Source organism: Megalobrama amblycephala, linkage group LG5 (genome assembly GCF_018812025.1).
Source record: "Megalobrama amblycephala isolate DHTTF-2021 linkage group LG5, ASM1881202v1, whole genome shotgun sequence".
In the NCBI taxonomy this organism is placed as follows: Eukaryota; Metazoa; Chordata; class Actinopteri; order Cypriniformes; family Xenocyprididae; genus Megalobrama; species Megalobrama amblycephala.
In genome coordinates this window covers 34,127,779-34,144,783 of record NC_063048.1, presented here as the reverse complement: position 1 = coordinate 34,144,783, position 17,005 = coordinate 34,127,779, and the positions used below count along the sequence as shown (strand labels likewise).

The window sequence follows — 17,005 nt, the reverse complement described above, 5'->3', positions numbered from 1 at the left end:
GAAAGAAAGAGTCCTAATGCAATTTGTTGAGGCATCAGTTGATCTTTGCTGAATTTATATTGATGAGAGAGCGAACCAGGTTGATGCAGGGGTCCTTTAAAGACTTCTCAGCTTATCTTCACGTCAGAATTTTTCTCTTGAAAAAGGGTCTAATCTTGTGATCAGTGATCTTTTAAAACATGAAGATGTCACACCCTCAGGAGGTGAGTGAGCCGATAAGGAGATGTACTTTTGGAGGGAAAGTTTACAATGCTCTGTCTTTAAGATGTTCTGCATGTAAAATTGGATTTGGTGTTACTTTTGGGAAAAAAATTGAAAATTGGACACATGTTTATACTTTACACATGTGGTGATAGAATGTAATGCATAGGATTTAAAGGGTCTATTTGTGTATTTCAAAATGAATGAACTGAAGTGAGAGTAAAACTCTCTCTGAAATTCCTTTGGATTGCAAAACAGTCTTATCTTGCTGTCTTTATGTCTTTGCTGCTTTGGTAACCAGCCTGGTTCTTCATATGGGTATTATTTGCTTTTGGGTACATATATATACATATTACGACATAGTGATCCAATCTGTCAAACGGGTTTGAAATAATGCATTTTGTAAAGCACTTTACAAATGAGCATGTCTATATTTTCCTATCGTTAGTTCCACTCATTTGCAAGGTCCACTTCATTGGAATTATCCGCACACACATTGGATTTGGCATAGGTTTTACGCCGGATACCCTTCCTGACGCAACCCTGACACACTCACACACGCTCCTACGGCCAATTTGACATATCCATTCCACCTAACCTGCATGTGTGGGGGAAACCAGAGCAAATCCACGCTGACTCAGGGAGAACAAACTCCACAAAGAAAGGAGCCACCGGGCCGCCCTCTGTTTTAAATTCACTATTTTGACTAAATTATAGTTATGAATTGGCACTCTAAGATAATGTTGAATGTTGTGGTTTTATGGGAAAGCACCTGATCTTCAAGGTCATGGTTGTAGCTGATCTCTAATGTCTTTCCATATGAGATGGCACTGAAAACACAGAGCAATTCAGGCCCATCTCTTCCTATAGTGGGGCCAAACAAATCAACTTCACCTCAAGTTTTGATTTTAGACAGCTCTCGGCTTGGAGACAGCTGTCACATCTCTACGATGTCACAGCACGCAGTATGGCAAGCACCCACGGGGAGGTCATAAAAGAAAGCAGAGTGGGCTCCCACGTGAGGGTCTTACCCGGGGCACTCTTGAGCCCTGTGCCCTACCCCCGACTCCTTGACATTGACTCACTGGTTTATAGAGGAGGTAGGGAATGTACAATACTTCCTCTCTCGCTGTCCTGGACTAAGGGTCACTGAAACACTCATTAGTCATCACTGTCCTCTTCATTAGTTCTTTACAGAGAACCTTTTAGAGTTTGTTTTAATGATGCTTATATTCTTATTTAAGCAGCATTTTGCCTGAAGCACATACATACCCAGTTCAAATGCTCTTCATACATAGTTTAATAAGTGTTCTTGTAACCTACTGAAGATTTATTGTAGAAATAGAGCATTTATGGCACATTTATTCAGACGATTATGCCAACTACAGTTACAAAAGTTATAATAATTGTCACAAAATATGTAAAACTGTTTATATAGTATTTTTAAGATTTTAAATGTTAAAATAAGGATTTTAAAACTTATTTCAAAGGATTTTAAAATATCTTATGAAAATATTATAAAAATATACAATTGAAATTGATTATGAAAATAGATGACTCAAGGTTTTTATAGCATTGATACATTTGTGAATGCTCAAGATCTTTAGATGTACTTCACAATCTTAATGAACATTATTAGACGTTAGTTTTTTGTCAAATATTCTATTATTAACACAAATCTTTTAACAAAAATATAGACCTTTTGCAGGACAACTTCTTTAAAAGACAGTGTTTTTTCTTTGACTTTTTTGGAGGAACCTCTAGTCGACACCCTGCACCTCAGTCCTTTTTCTGCTGTCTCATCGTTTGTGTGGAGCAAAAGCGGCATTGATTATACACTTACATGAATTTGCTTTGGCAGATGCTTTCTTGCCAAAGTAAGTTAGAAGAAAGTGCATTTATTGCGCTCTCAAATGGGTTTCATAAGCAAAAAAAAGTAACTTGATGCTAAAGACAATAGACTGCTTCCGTGCGCAAGGTTATTGACTTTTCATCACAGCATTACTGCTTTCTCGATACTTTCATTTGTACTGGCGATGTCAAACAAGGAGCAGAGAACTTTTTGCCTGGTTATATTTTGGAACTGCTTCTTATTGTAATAAAATATACTGGAGTTTGCAACATTTTATTGACCTTTGCATTTGTTGTTGTTGAATCCTCAAATTTGGATAATTACGTCTTTTAAAGTTAGTTTGAGCCACATTCAAAGTTGTAAAATGGCCAATACATTATCTTACTGGTGAAAGAATTAATTTTTTTTACCATTAAAAATGTATTCATTGAAAGTGAATGTAAAACACAGCTTCTCATAGCTAATTAATTTATTAAACTGATTAGAAATGTTTGTTCTATTCTTGTCATTGTATCTTCAAAATGATATTCAATGTTTGGTCTTATGCAAAAAACGCAAGAATATCTCTGCTCCATCTCCTTCTTCTTGTGGCAGTCATAACCCAACAATCCCACCAATGCCCATAAGCAAGAATGAATTTTGTCTCTGGGAACATGGGTCATACCATAATGCTGTACTGATGCAAGCTGATTAAATCAAGCAACACCTTGGGATGTAGACGTAACCCCCCACCCAGCTCAGGTCCATGTCGTATGATAGCAGCTGATGAACAGCAAGAAGAGACAGACGACAAGGGAATAGCCATCAGCTTTGCGCTTGACATTTTGTTCCTCTTGTGTTCATACAGATTCACACGTTTGCCCTCAGAGCTTCATCAAATAGATGCTTTTCAACAGCTGCCCCGTTCCGCCGACTGAGTTACGAACCCTTCTTTTCATTATTGAAAATTAGATTTTCTAGCCCCAGAAGGTCTGTTCTGCTTGTAAAACATTTTGAACATTTTTTCAAATCGTCTTGAACTAATGAACTAAAACTTTGTGAGTCACAAATTTGAAATGCTTAAATGCTTTGATTTTAAATGCTGTGAAGCTCATCTGTTTGGATGTTTCCAGTATAATTCCTGGAAGCTGCAATCATGAGCTTACAAAACACAATATGAAAACAGAAATCGATCAGAAGTCCTGATGTGTGGGGGAGAACACCGAGGACAAACGTGCACACGCTCTGGAGATTATCACGTGAAACGAAACAATATTCAGTCGGAAAGCAAGCTGACAGAATATGGAAGCATAACAAGCGACGTTATGGCACAGCACAAGGTAAAGACCATGTTCCTGCTGTCTCCACGACTTCACCCAAACCCTTTTCTTTTTTTTCCCCCGTGAATTTTCTGTCAAAATCATTCCAAAAACTATCATCGCAATTTCTTCCTGCCTATTGTCCGCTATGTTTATTCTGAAGTATCGACAGATTTTGCGAGATTTCTCATGTTCACAGTCAGGATTCTGGTTGAAAATCTGTTTTTGTGTGGTGTGCTGTCTTTGTCACACACTATAGGAGCAAAATGGTTAAATCTAGGATTTTTTTGTCTTCATGTTTGTGGTCTCTTACATATTTAAAATCTTATAAGATTTTAAAAATCTTTTAGTGTGTACCCAGCATTAGAGAAACGTTTAATTTTGAAGTGGTTAACCCCGCATTAAACAATGTGGTGTTGGAATGTTACAGCTAGATGCTTAGCAACAAAGACCCAATCGCGTGCCTCATATTCATGTGCTTTGGACAGTCACAGAAAAACTTCACAAAATAAACTGTATCAGTGTTTAAGGGGGAAAAAAGTCAAATGGTGATGGAAAACATCAATTGGTGTGAAGAAGAGACCATTTAATTCATACCTTATGTAGGATGTATGACGTAGGTGTAGTGTAAGCTCAGGCAGGCCCGGCTCCAGATATGAGATGAAAGGTGGGCCAAATGATATTCCAGGTGGGCCGGTCGGATTGGTGGGGGGGCTTTAATGCTTTAATCTCACATGTCTATTGATATAGATAAGGCAATTGTTAGGGTTGTTTGTTATTGTTATTGTTATAAACTATTATACTATTTTGAAAAATCACATTACAAAATATAATGTGAGATAACACAAATAATATTTGCAACATTTATTATTTAAAATGTTTTGCACGAGCTGTTTATACTGTACGAAATTAGAACTTTTGTCCAATACCTCCTCTAGGGGGGTCCGGGGGCATGCACCCCCGTAAGAAAATTTTGTACATTTTAAGGTTAAATGCATCAATCTGGTGCACTTTGGAAGCTCAAAATTAAGAGCTTCAACTCATGTACAGTGTGCAAATTGACCAAAGAAACAACATTGACTTGTACCTGGACATTAAAGAGGGTTCAAACATCTTTTTAGTTGTGATATAAAGTCTACATCGTTTTAGGTGTTTTAGGATGCCAAACAATTATAACAATAAAATAATAATACATACATGACAGTAATATCCATATAGGCTATTGTAACAAATGCAATCTAATATATATATATATATTGGTTAGGCTACTTTACACAACGTATAGGAAAATTAAAATACTAGTTTGTAGCCAATTTCTAATCCTTGAGCTTTAATTTTGGTCACCAAATCGCCAGCTGATCGTGTGAGCAAAGTGCGCACTTCTCTTTAAAACACGCAGCACAAACAGACTAAATAGTAAATACTTAATCACTGTATATATTTTGGTGCTTTATTAAGGCACAAAGCCATTACGGTTTCGATTTTAGTTAATTGGCAAAATACAATGTAGAGACCATTTATGTTTTAAATTTTCTGAATTGAATATCACACTAATTTTGTGATTGGCTGTTATGTGGTGTGGGGCCAGGGTGGGCCAAGCCTCTGATTGGGTGGGCCAGGCCCACCCTGGCCCCCCCGTGGAGCCGGGCCTGAGCTCAGGTAAGAATTGATGAACGCAGCAGGGCAAAACAAAATGCCTGTCACAAATTGTGTCTAAAATTAGAAGTTTTGAAGAAGAATGTTGGAGTATTTTGATATAAGAGAAAAGGAGCTATATTATATGTCAGATCAGAGGTCACTCTTCTGCCATAACTCAACTCTCAAAGTGATTGTAGTTTATAAAGTTTTAAATATGGATATTTTTCTTACAAAAACCCATCGCTTTGCTTCAGAAGGCATTTATTAACCCCCTGGTGTCATATGGATTAATTTTATGATGGATGGATGCGTTTTTTGGAGCTTCAGAAACTTTTTGGTGAACTATTCCTTTTAACCGAAAGCAGCTTTTATATCTGGGTGGAGAGTGGAGCATTTGTGTCATGTGTAGAACACAAAACTGATGAAAACAGTGACCAGATCTAAAACCTTCAGATGACACAGAGCTCATATCTCCGTTAATGAAAGCGAAACCCCACAACACACGGTACACACGCATTTGTGCAGTGCAGAGCAGCTCTCAACAAGATAACCTACACTGTGCTTTAAAAAAAAAAAAAGTCCTCAAAAATAGGGGCCAATATCCACAAGTTTCCTACGCCCCATGAGGCCTTGCGTCAAACGTGGGAGCGTCTTCCGGTTCGAAGTAAACAAGCTGGACGTGACACTCATTCATTCAACAGTTGACAGTCATTCAAGATTTAACGATCCAAACTTGCGAACGTTTGTTTTTTACTTAAAGATTTAAGATTCCGGCATCAATATTTGAACAATGTTTTACAATAAAAAAAAATGTTACAGTAATAATAATGTATTAATTTATGTCAGGAGTGCACATCAATCATGCTAAATCTAACTGATATTTATATTGACATAAAAAGAAAACACAGACCTATTCAGTTGCGCCTGCTTCCATTTATTTGCGATCACAAGAACGCAAAAAACAAACTCCACTATGGCTTTTAAATCCAAAGGCTTACACATTTAGAAATATATTGATAACATACCCTATGTTTACGTCACTTTTCTGAGCATTTCTATTTATTTTCCTCTAAATTATGCGATGATTGCTATCCGAGGATGTTTGCGCGATCTCTCCGTCTATCTATCCTGATCCTTTCAGCCAGAGCAACAGAGGGAGCTAATGAGAAGACAACGGGAGTTATGAGTTATACGAGTTAACTGGAATCATAGACTGGAATGCGCGAATCTGTCAAAGATATGCATTTGTCAGGAATCAACAGGCACAGGGAAGAGACAGATAAAACATTAAACCAAATAAATACACGATTATAATCACATAAGAATTGTCTTCGTTCCTCAAGTAGTCTTTGATATTTTCCATAAGTAGCCTTTAGCATCGCATACAGTGGAAACGCGACTGGCTCTGGCACGCACGATACGTTAGGAGTAAAATATCACATCATACGGCTTTGGTGCTAGCATCAGTGACAGGTGAAGTACAGACAGCGGGTTGTTCATGTATTGCAGGGCCAGGATGCTCTTGTAGTCATGCAGCAGCACTTTTGTGGAAGGTCAGTAAAGTAAAGAGCAATTAAGGGCACGAAAACTGTTTATTGTATTGTGATATTAACTAATAAAGTAGTAAACTGAGATGTTGTCCCTGAGCACCGTAACGACATCTTCTCATAAAGATTTGCAACTTTACAAAGTAAACAATGATCCAAAAAACACTCAGCCTCTTCGCTAATTAGCACACAAAATACCATTGGTATGCTGCTTCCGCCGCCTCACCGGAAGTTGTACCCACGTTCTCTTTTACAGTAGCGCCCCGCGGAAACAGGTGGATACTGTGTTAATAGTAAGGTTAATATGTGTTAATACAACTTTCCATGATGATTTTTCACAGGTGTTTTACCTGTATTTTGAATCATGCACTGCATTGTGTTGTGTTTTAGGGTTATGGGTTTTACGGAAATGTCTGTAACGGATAATGTCCTGGCAGAAAATCATTTTTTCAGGGTTTCTTCTTTAATCAATGTAAACATATTAAGTCAGAAACATACAGTATTCTATGCAAGTACATAAACAGAAACAATTCTAGCTACACAAACTTGATTTCATGCATCATTGACAGTTGTGTTCAAAATGCCAACGCTGCATTCCAACATTGCTGCAAGGAGCACCAACATCACACCAGCATCACAAGAGCAAACAAAAAACTTGTAGTGTGTGTTAGAATTAACTGTGATCAGAATAAATTGAAACATTTGTTGTTTTGGGGATTTTAATGTATTCTGTGTATTTCTAATGTAGCAGATAAATCTGTTGGCACTCATAATTGGACTAGCCAGAGCAGTACAATTGTATTAGAGATGAGAGAACCGTTTTGATATAACATCAAGTAGACTGTCAGGCTGCTGCTGAATATGAGTCCCATTCACATATATCAAGGCTGAGCTCGCCGTTTCTCCCCAGACCTCAATGTGCCTCAGTGAGTTATGCGTTAGCTTATCCCGCACACGTCCCCTCTAACTGGTAACGTCACATATCCAACACGCGCGGCTCACTCTAATGGGAGCAGAGTTTACACGGCAGGCAGCAATTATCACAAATGGATGAGTTCAAACCAACTGAAAGACATTTGATTAAAGCCCTTCGTTACCGCCATGGTGCTAATGACGTGCATCAGGGCCTAGCTCTAGGAAAACTGTACAGGAACGGAAAGTATCTTCTAGAGTCCCTGCGGAAACTTCTGATGTGATAAGCTCGAGATTGGCAGATGTGGCCGTAGCTGAAGCTAAAGCTAATTCAGCGTGAATTCTGGTTGTAGTCTTTTCCTGCCAAAATCCCACACCACCTTCAGATGAGAAGTTGCTCAGCACCAGCCGTGCTGGTCTGTCTGCCAGCTAAAGGCCTTCAACGTTTCCCAATTTGCATCACAGTCTTTATCCTCAAGCATCGTAAGATAGTACCCAACATTAAAACATATTTATTTTCTGCTTTCCTATAAGGACATCAAAACGTGTCGTAGCAATCTCGAGGACTTTTATCTGTTCTAAGCTTTGATACATGTACAATACCCTCTGTGAATGATTTTGGATCGGATCTGTTGTATACAACCAAATATTTGCCACCCACCAGTTAAATACTGATCAGGGTAGTCAATGCACTTCTTATTTTATGACACAAATTCATTTTACACATTATTTAAAAAAAAAAAAAAAAAAAAAAAAAAGTGCATTCTGATGTTTGGAGGTCTGTTTATCAGCCAAGCAGACGCAGTTATTGCCCAATACTGATAATCTCAAAAGGCAAAATATGAACCGATTAATAGGTTTAGCATTAGCATTCATGGCCTTGTTTTGTAATATCTTGCCAACCGCATATTTGATTGTCTATACAGTCTATAATATAACAATTTATAAATATTTATTTTCCTTTATTCCTCTCTCAGGACACAGCATTGGATCCAGGAGAGGATGTGGCGCTTCTATCTGTAAGCTTTGAAGATGCTGAAGCCACACAGGTCTTTCCAAAACTCTACCTGTCTCCCAGCATTGAGCAGTGAGTGTCTTCTTCCTAATCCAAAATTATTTCTCCTAGGTCATACTGAATTGTGATATTAAAGAACCCTAGGAAATTGAGACAGGACATATGATGCTTTGTAATGTTTTCCTTTTCCTTTAGTGTGTAATGGATCTGTTTGTGCATGTATATGATCTGCAAAGTTACAAAGCTCATAGTCTTCCAAAATGGGATTTACTCTATCTAACAGAGAACACTGATCCAGACCTGCCTAAATGCCTCGATCCAAGTCTAGATATTACTTCCTCAAACGTCTACATGAAAACGAGTTCTGCTCAAGTTGTGCTTGCAAAGTTGGTTCCGCTGGCAGCTGGCCAATCAGAGCACTCTGAGCTTTTCAGAAGCAGGGGCTTTATAGCGTGTTTCAGACAGACCTGGAATAGAGGAGCTGCAATGTACAGTGTGAAAAATTATGTTTTTTGAACATTAAAGCATTTCGAGGGATGTACATTCTTATTCTAGCATTTTATTTCCTTAAAAAGTAGGGCCTATTATCACAGAAATAAAAGAATAAATTTTAAATGTCTGTGGCCAGGTTTCACAGACAGGGCTTAGCCTAAGCCAGGATTAGGCCTTAGTTCAATTAGGGCATTTAAGTAGCTTTTATAAACATTCACTAGAAAAAAAAAAAAAAAAAAATTACTGATGGGCATCTTGAGACAAAAAAAATGGCTTTGGCTTATTTTAAGATATGTCGGTGCAAGTTGCTTTCAGTTAAAACAGCTCAAACATGCATTTTAGTCTAGGACTAGCTTAAGCCTTGGCTGTGAAACTGGAGGTAAATCTGCTAAAAGGATGGATTATTGTCCTGCCCTAGTACTGGTGCACACGTCATCACACATTGTGTGCCAGTCAAGGAGTAGAAGTTCATCTTTTTAATTAAAGATTATGAGGAAGTTGTGCACAAAAAAATTATTTATAATAAACATTGCAATATTCCATAAAACAAATAAGAAAATTCCATTTTGATTTCAAGCTGACTTAAATTACAGTTCTCAGCGTAAATGAGTACATCCCCTTTGAAAAGTAACATTTTAAACAATATCTCAATGAACACAAAAACAATTTCCAAAATGTTGACAAGACTAAGTTTTATATAACATCTGTTTAACTTATAACATGAAAGTAAGGGTAATAATTTAACTTAGAGAACAAAATTTTCAGTTTTACTCAAATTAGGGTGATGCAGAAATGAGTACACCCCACTGAAAGACTCTGGAGCAAAGCTAAATTTTAGACTACAAATGTCTAATTTAACAAGAATTCAACCACAGGTGAGTCTAATTGTTCATTACACAAGTGTCCAGCAGACAGTTGACTATAAAAGGGTGTTAAAACTCCTTCCCATTCCCATGCTGTCAGCAATGGCACCACATGGAAGTGATAAGTCGCAAGACCTGAGAAAGAAAATAATTTCTTTACACCAGAAAGGTGAAAGGTGAGATCAGCAAAGCTTTACTTATCAGTCAGAATACTGTAGCAAAAGTGGTACAAAAATTTTAAAAAGAGTCCAGGTCGTCCACGGAAGTTAACACCTCGACAGGAGTGTCTTCTGATGAGAAGGGTTGAAGAAAATCGGCATGCAAGTTCACTGCAGTTATCTAAAGAAGTAGAAAGCCAAACTGGGGTGACTATTTCCCGTGACACAATACGGTGTACACTGCAGAGGAATGACATGCATGGGTGCCGTCCACGAAAGAAGCCTCTCCTAAAGCCCAGGCACAAAAAAGCCCGCCTAGAGTTTGACAGGGCCCATGCTGACAAAGATGAAGACTACTGGGACTCTATGCTCTGGAGTGATGAGACCAAGATAAATGTTTTTGGAACTGATGGCTTCAAAACTGTATGGCGTCGCAAAGGTGAGGAATACAAAGAAAAATTCATGGTGTCTACAGTGAAACATGGTGTCCTTATGTGGGGCTGCAAGAGTGCTGCTGGAGTCAGGGAGCTGCATTTCATTGATGGCATCATGAATTCACAGATGTACTGCTCTTTACTGAAAGAGAAGATGCTACCATCACCCAGTGCCCTTGGTCGTCGTGCACTTTTCCAACATGATCCTAAACACACATCTAAGGCCACTGTTGGATTTCTGAAGAAGAACAGGGTGAAAGTGATTCAGTGGCTCCTGATCTGAACCCAATCGAACACCTATGGGGAATTCTGAAGAGACAAGTTGAGCATCACTCTCCATCTAGCATCCAGTCTCTAAAAGAGGTCATTCTTGAAGAATGGAAAAAGATAGATGTTGCCAACTTGTTCATTCCATGCCTAGAAGACTTGGTGCTGTCATTAAAAATCATGGAGGCCAAATAAAGTACTAGATGTAGTAGTTTTTGTTGTGGGGTGTACTCATTTTTGCATCACCCTAATTTGAGTAAAACTGAAGAATGTGTAATCTAAGTTATATTATTAACCTTACTTTCATGTTATAAGTTAAACAGATGTTATATAAAACTTCACAGTATAAAAGATCACAGTATAAAATTTCTTTTAGAAGTACACAAGCATATAGAATACCTCACATCTAACAGACGTTGTCTAAAAAGTACATATGCTTAATTTTAATGTACGAGCATTATTCAAAACATCCAGTGTTTCTTGAAGAGTTATTAATACACAGACAGTGTGCAAATTATTTTCCAGATCTGTGCGCTGTTATTTAAGAGATTCAAGCTCTTGACTCATGACACACCTTATCCAACCGCCAACTTGAGTAAATGAACTAAAGACAGCACTTCCTCTTCTGCTATTTACTTCCTGAAATCCTGGAGGAATTGAGAATTGGTCGGTAAAAAAGATGTTCTGTTTACGCAAGGACAAAAAGAGCCGTTATTAAAGGGTTTGTGCTCAGTTATTGATGTGTCTTGCAGAGCGTGACGCTACTGACTCTGTTTTCAGTCTGTGTTTTAGTATACAAAACAAAATTCTTCCCACCTGTTCAGTTTTCTACAATTCTTAGAATTAATTTTATGTTTTGCACAATAAAAGAGCAGTGGAAGATGTTCATAAATAGTGGTACTCGTCCACTCCTGGTTTATTCATTTCACGTGACCTTGCTTCAGCTTTTTAGGAATTTGTAGATGCTTGCCATAGTAGAACGAGAACTGTGTCTTCTGTTCTTTGCCCCTGAATGCATAGAGCAATATAGTGAGTGCCAACTTTTTGAACGGCCTTCGTTTCGAAATTGTTTTCATGTATTTATTTTCTCAGTTTCATCATCATACCTCATAGTAGGTCTGTATTAAAAGGTTTATTCATTCTCACTAGCAATCCATTTTTCTATGGAAAAATGATACAGAGCTTTTAAGCTGGATCTGTATATGCTGGGGCTTCATCAATAAATTCTGATTGATAATTGAAGCTAAATATGCAGTATAAACTTGCAATCTTGTCAACCATGAAATTTGCAAAAATTGCCCTAGTTAGCCTGACATTTCCCTCTGCCCTCTGCATTAAGTGGAACACAAGGTCACTCCTCAGAAGGAATGGAGGAGACTTCAGCGTGACTTCACAACAGATAGATCTCAATGGGCAAGGTCTGCTAATGCCAGCCTCTGGGTGCCTGATGAATTTTTTTTGTCTTTCATTCTGTGCTGTCCTCCATCCACTCAAATCAGCACAAACAAGCCCGTTTGTTTGCTCTCCAGCCATGTCAGCTTCTATCTGTCACAGCCACGCTCTCTCCACCCCGTTATATTACGGGGGTTTGGATAATCCAGGACCACATAGGGTTGACCTTGCCTCCACGCATGCACGTTAACAGCTCAGACTAGGGCGACTTAGGAGAAGGGACAGGCGGGTGGGCGTATATGTGTGTGTCTGTGGGTGTTTTTTTTTTAACAAAGGTACAGCCAGGGGGACAAAGCAATGCTGGGAATGTGGAAACTGGGCTCCTGAGGACATACCTGAAAAATAATGAATACTAGAACAGCGGCACAGTGTTTTTGAAGCCCACTTTTCTGTCTGTGATTTGAACTTTTCGCATAGATACAAATGCTCATACAACACACAAACTTGTAAACAGACTTTTTTCATGTGTGGGTGGATGTTTATCAGACTTGTACCTGATTTGGGTTGAATTTGTATCAGGCTTCTGTTGTGCTGATGATAGTTTTCTGTCTGTGTGTGTGTGTGTGTGTGTGTGTGTGTGTGTGTGTGTGTGTGTGTGTGTGTGTGTGTGTGTGTGTGTACACATCCTGTGCCGCCAGCACTGTTCTATCGTTTTACCATTTGGTGCTGATGTTCATGTTCTGTTGGCTAAACTTCAGCACAATGGAAGTATTAGTACTGGAAGTATTATGGAAGTTGCTAGAAAAGAGCCTTTTGTTCTCTGTGGAAAGCAAAAGGAAAGGCAGAATGTTCATGCTGCTCTTTTTCATACAATAAAAGCATTGCATCTTTTGTAACCATATAATAGCTTGAAATATGAGTTGTTAAAGGGTTAGTTCACCCAAAAATGAAAATTCTGTCATTAATTACCCACCCTCATGTCGTTCCACACCCGTAAGACCTTCGTTCATCTTCAGAACACAAATTAAGATATTTTTGATGAAATCCGAGAGGTATATGGCTCGTCCATAGACAGCAATTTAACCGACAATTTCAAGGTCCAGAAAGGTACTAAAGACATCGTTAAAACCGTCGATGTGACTGCAGTGGTTCGACCTTAATTTTATAAAGCGACAAGAATACTTTTTGTGCGCAAAAACAAAACTGTTGTCATTCTCATACATTGTTTACGTTCAGTGCTTCCAGGTTCTACGTCACAACGCCGACTCATTGTTGGCCGGCTCCTGTGTCAGTATCACACGCATGGATATAACAGCAGCTTTGGCCAATACTGAACCAGATCGTACGAAAATGTATGAATGAGATCATACGAATTCATACAAATTACCGAACAATTCGCCTAAAATTTAAATAGCTACGAATTGTCATGCATTTATGTTGGATCTGCATTGGTTTTCATGTGACATGACCAGTCACAATATGGCAAGTTTGATTGCGCAAAAGAATTTTTTAGAAAAAAACACCAAGTTCTAGGTTTCCTCACACAGAGCTATCATATGGCTTCAAAGAAAATTTTAAATGTAAAGCAGAAGACATATAGATTACTTAACTTAGTGTTCAGTTTTTGGAGCATGATGAGCTGGAGCCAGGACATTTAGCTAAAGATCTACTTTGGTGTTCCACAGAACAAAGAAAGTCACATACAAGTTTGGACCAACATGAGAGTGACAGAATTTTCATGTTGGGTGAACTATTTCTTTAAACAAACCCAGCACATTTGAGGAATCCCCTGCTTCAGCTCTCATCCAGGCTGGCACAGAATGCATCCCCTCCAGCCAGCCAGTCATACGGCCGTCCCTGCGGCCCCGTCACAGAACCAGAGAGAGAGTGAGTGGGACTTGAAAGAGAAGAGCAAGAGAGAGGTCGCTCTCAGCCTGCCTGAGCTGAGTGAAATAAAACCCTCCCAGGAATCCTTCCCTCTATCTCTGTCTCTCTGTCTCTCTGTCTCTCTCTCTCTCTGAATCCACACATCCAGGTTTACCCAGCGTATCGCTCTTGCAGTGATGGCCACTCTCTACTCCCACACAGCAGGCTGTGTTATTATGACTGTGAAGTGCTCACTGAGTTTGACAGTGGACTTCACATCTCCTTCAACATGCGATGGTGCGAGATCAACTCCTACACATTCTATAGTTTGACAGAGCGCGAACACTTTTTTTTTCTTCCTATTTGCACCCTTCTTTCTCGATCCAGTTTTTGATTGCGTTTCTTAGACGGCTATTTCATGGTTATGGTCTGTTTTATTGTGCAGTTTGTTTGTATGTTTTCTCATTTGTCTCTGGTTGTTATTTATTCTGTCCTGTTCTTTGTTCTTGTGTTTGTAAAACTGTGTCCTCCTTGCAGTTCTGTTCACAATGGCCCAATAACATTCTGAAAAGCACAAAAGAAACCTGATGTATTTTTTCACTTGAGAAATGATATATCTGCATTTACACTACTGGTCAAAAGTTTGAAATAACTAAAGGGTTAGTCCACCTAAAACAGAAAATTTATTTATTACTTACCCTCATGCCGTTCCACACTCGTAAGACCTTTGTTAATCTTCGGAACACAAAATAAGATATTTTAGTTGAAATCCAATGGCTCCGTGAGCCTCCATAGGGAGCAATGACACTTCCTCTCTCAAGATCCATAAAGGAACTAAAAACATATCTAAATCAGTTCATGTGAGTACAGTGGTTCAATATTAATATTATAAAGCGACGAGAATATTTTTGGTGCGCCAAAAAAAACTAAATAACTTATTTAGTGATGGCCGATTTCAAAACACTGCTTCAGGAAGCATCGAATCATAAATGAATCAGTGTATCGAATCTGCTGTTCGGAGCGCAAAAGTAACGTGATTTCAGCAGTTTGGCGGTCTGACACGCGCTCTGAATCATGATTCGATACACTGATTCATTGTGCTCCGATGCTTCATGAAGCAGTGTTTTGAAATCAGCCATCACTATATAAGTCGTTATTTTGTTTTTGTCGCTTTATAATATTAATATTGAACCACTGTACTCACATGAACTGATTTAAATTTGTTTTTAGTTCCTTTATGGATCTTGAGAGAGGAAGTGTCATTGCTCCCTATGGAGGCCTCACTGAGCCATCAGATTTCAACTAAAATATCTTAATTTGTGTTCCGAAGATTAACAAAGGTCTTACGGGTGTGGAACAGCATGAGGGTAAGTAATAAATGACAGAATTTTCATTTTTGGGTTAACTAACCCTTTAAGGTTTTTCTCTTATGCTCACCAAGGCTACACTTATTTAATTAAAATACATGCAGATGGTAATATTGTAAAGTATTATTACAATTTAAAATAACGGTTTTAGATATTTTAATATATTTTAAAATGATCCCTGTGATGGCATAACCGAATTTCCAGCAGCCATTATTCCAGTCTTGTCAGTGTTACATGATTCTTCCGAAATCATTCTAATATGCTGATAATAAATTATTATTGGTACTCATTTATAAATAATGGTTCTTAATATTTTCAATTATGAAAACTGTTTTTTTCTGATTAATATTTTTGTAGAAATCTTTTTCATTTTTTTTAAGAAACTTTTGATTAATTTGATGCATTCTTGCTGAATAAAATAAGTAATAATAATAATAATAATAATAATTAGTGATAATTAAAAATAATAAAAGTATTCATTTAAAAAAATCATGGTTTCCACAGAAATATTAAGCAGCAAAAACTGTTTTCAGCATTAATCATAATCAGAAATCTTCAGCATCAAATCAGCATATTACAATGATTTCTGAAGTATCATGTGACACTGAAGACTGAAGATGGCACCAGGGCTGTCCTTAGGGCGGCGCAACAGTATGCGACTGCACTGCGATCCAAGCTTTAGGGGGCCCGTGGCGAACGAGAATGGCCTGAGAAGGAAACCACACCCTAACCCCGAGCCCCCCCGTAAGGCGTTCACGAACAGAGATGAGCAATTTTAAACCTGAAGGACCATTGTCCTGCAGAATTTAGCTCCAGTTTTAATCAGAACCCCTTTTTCAAGTAATTCTGGAGATGTTGGTTGGATTTTCCAGGTGTGTTTGGGATGGAGCTAAACCTTGCAGGACACTGGCCTTCCAAGACCCGAGTTGTTCATCGGTGCCTTAAAGCATTTTTTGGCTGACTGACAATGATATTCAAGATATTATACCATTCTCATACCATTTATTTCACGTAGCTTGTTGAATATTTCCGTCTGTTGGCTTCTGTGAATCCCTGTAATATCTGCTAAAGTCGGAACAGAATATTCTTAGACAACTTCAGTTCAAGGTTGTAATTCCATAATCTTCCCTAAAAATATCGCCTGCTGAGATTTTTCTTGGTTGCCTCAAATAGCTATTAAACAAATATCCCCCTCCATAAGCCTATCCTATCCCGGCAGACAAATTCTCATCTACTCTGGGCTGCTTATGGCTGCTGGCGTTATGCCTGCACACAACCTGCAGATGCAGATCTCAAAACCTTAGTATTAAACATTGATGCATAACTTGCGATATCTAGGGACCCACTAGAATGGGCAGTTACTAACGACCTAGCAACCACCCCGAAAGCACTAGTAACCACATAGCAACACAATGGCAGCAACACCGAACACCCTAGAAACAACATTTACACAGGCAGGCATCACTCACATCAGAATCAAGCCGTATCTCCATGGAGATGCTGCTCTATTGTCATTGTAACACAGCAACAACATTGTGTTATGACTGAGCCCGATGTAGAATTGACAGCTGAATAGCGTTTGAGTGGCGTCCCTCATCATTTCCTGTTTCTGCAGTTGATAAATAACATGTCTGTGCATTAACATCTTTAAACAGCCCATGAATTTACTTCAGGAGCTTGATGGATGTGAATGACATTTCCAA

General features: G+C 38.5%; 1 protein-coding gene across 3 annotated transcripts in view; it reads left to right on the top strand.

Annotated features, from left to right (window-relative positions):
• babam2 (BRISC and BRCA1 A complex member 2) overlaps positions 1-17,005 on the top strand; it is a 103,749-nt gene that overhangs the window by 75,201 nt on the left and 11,543 nt on the right. For all 3 annotated transcript variants that reach the window (XM_048191957.1, XM_048191958.1, XM_048191959.1), the window contains exon 7: positions 8,426-8,535. In XM_048191957.1, the coding sequence (XP_048047914.1) occupies positions 8,426-8,535 (110 nt within the window). The remainder of the gene's footprint in view (positions 1-8,425; positions 8,536-17,005) is intronic.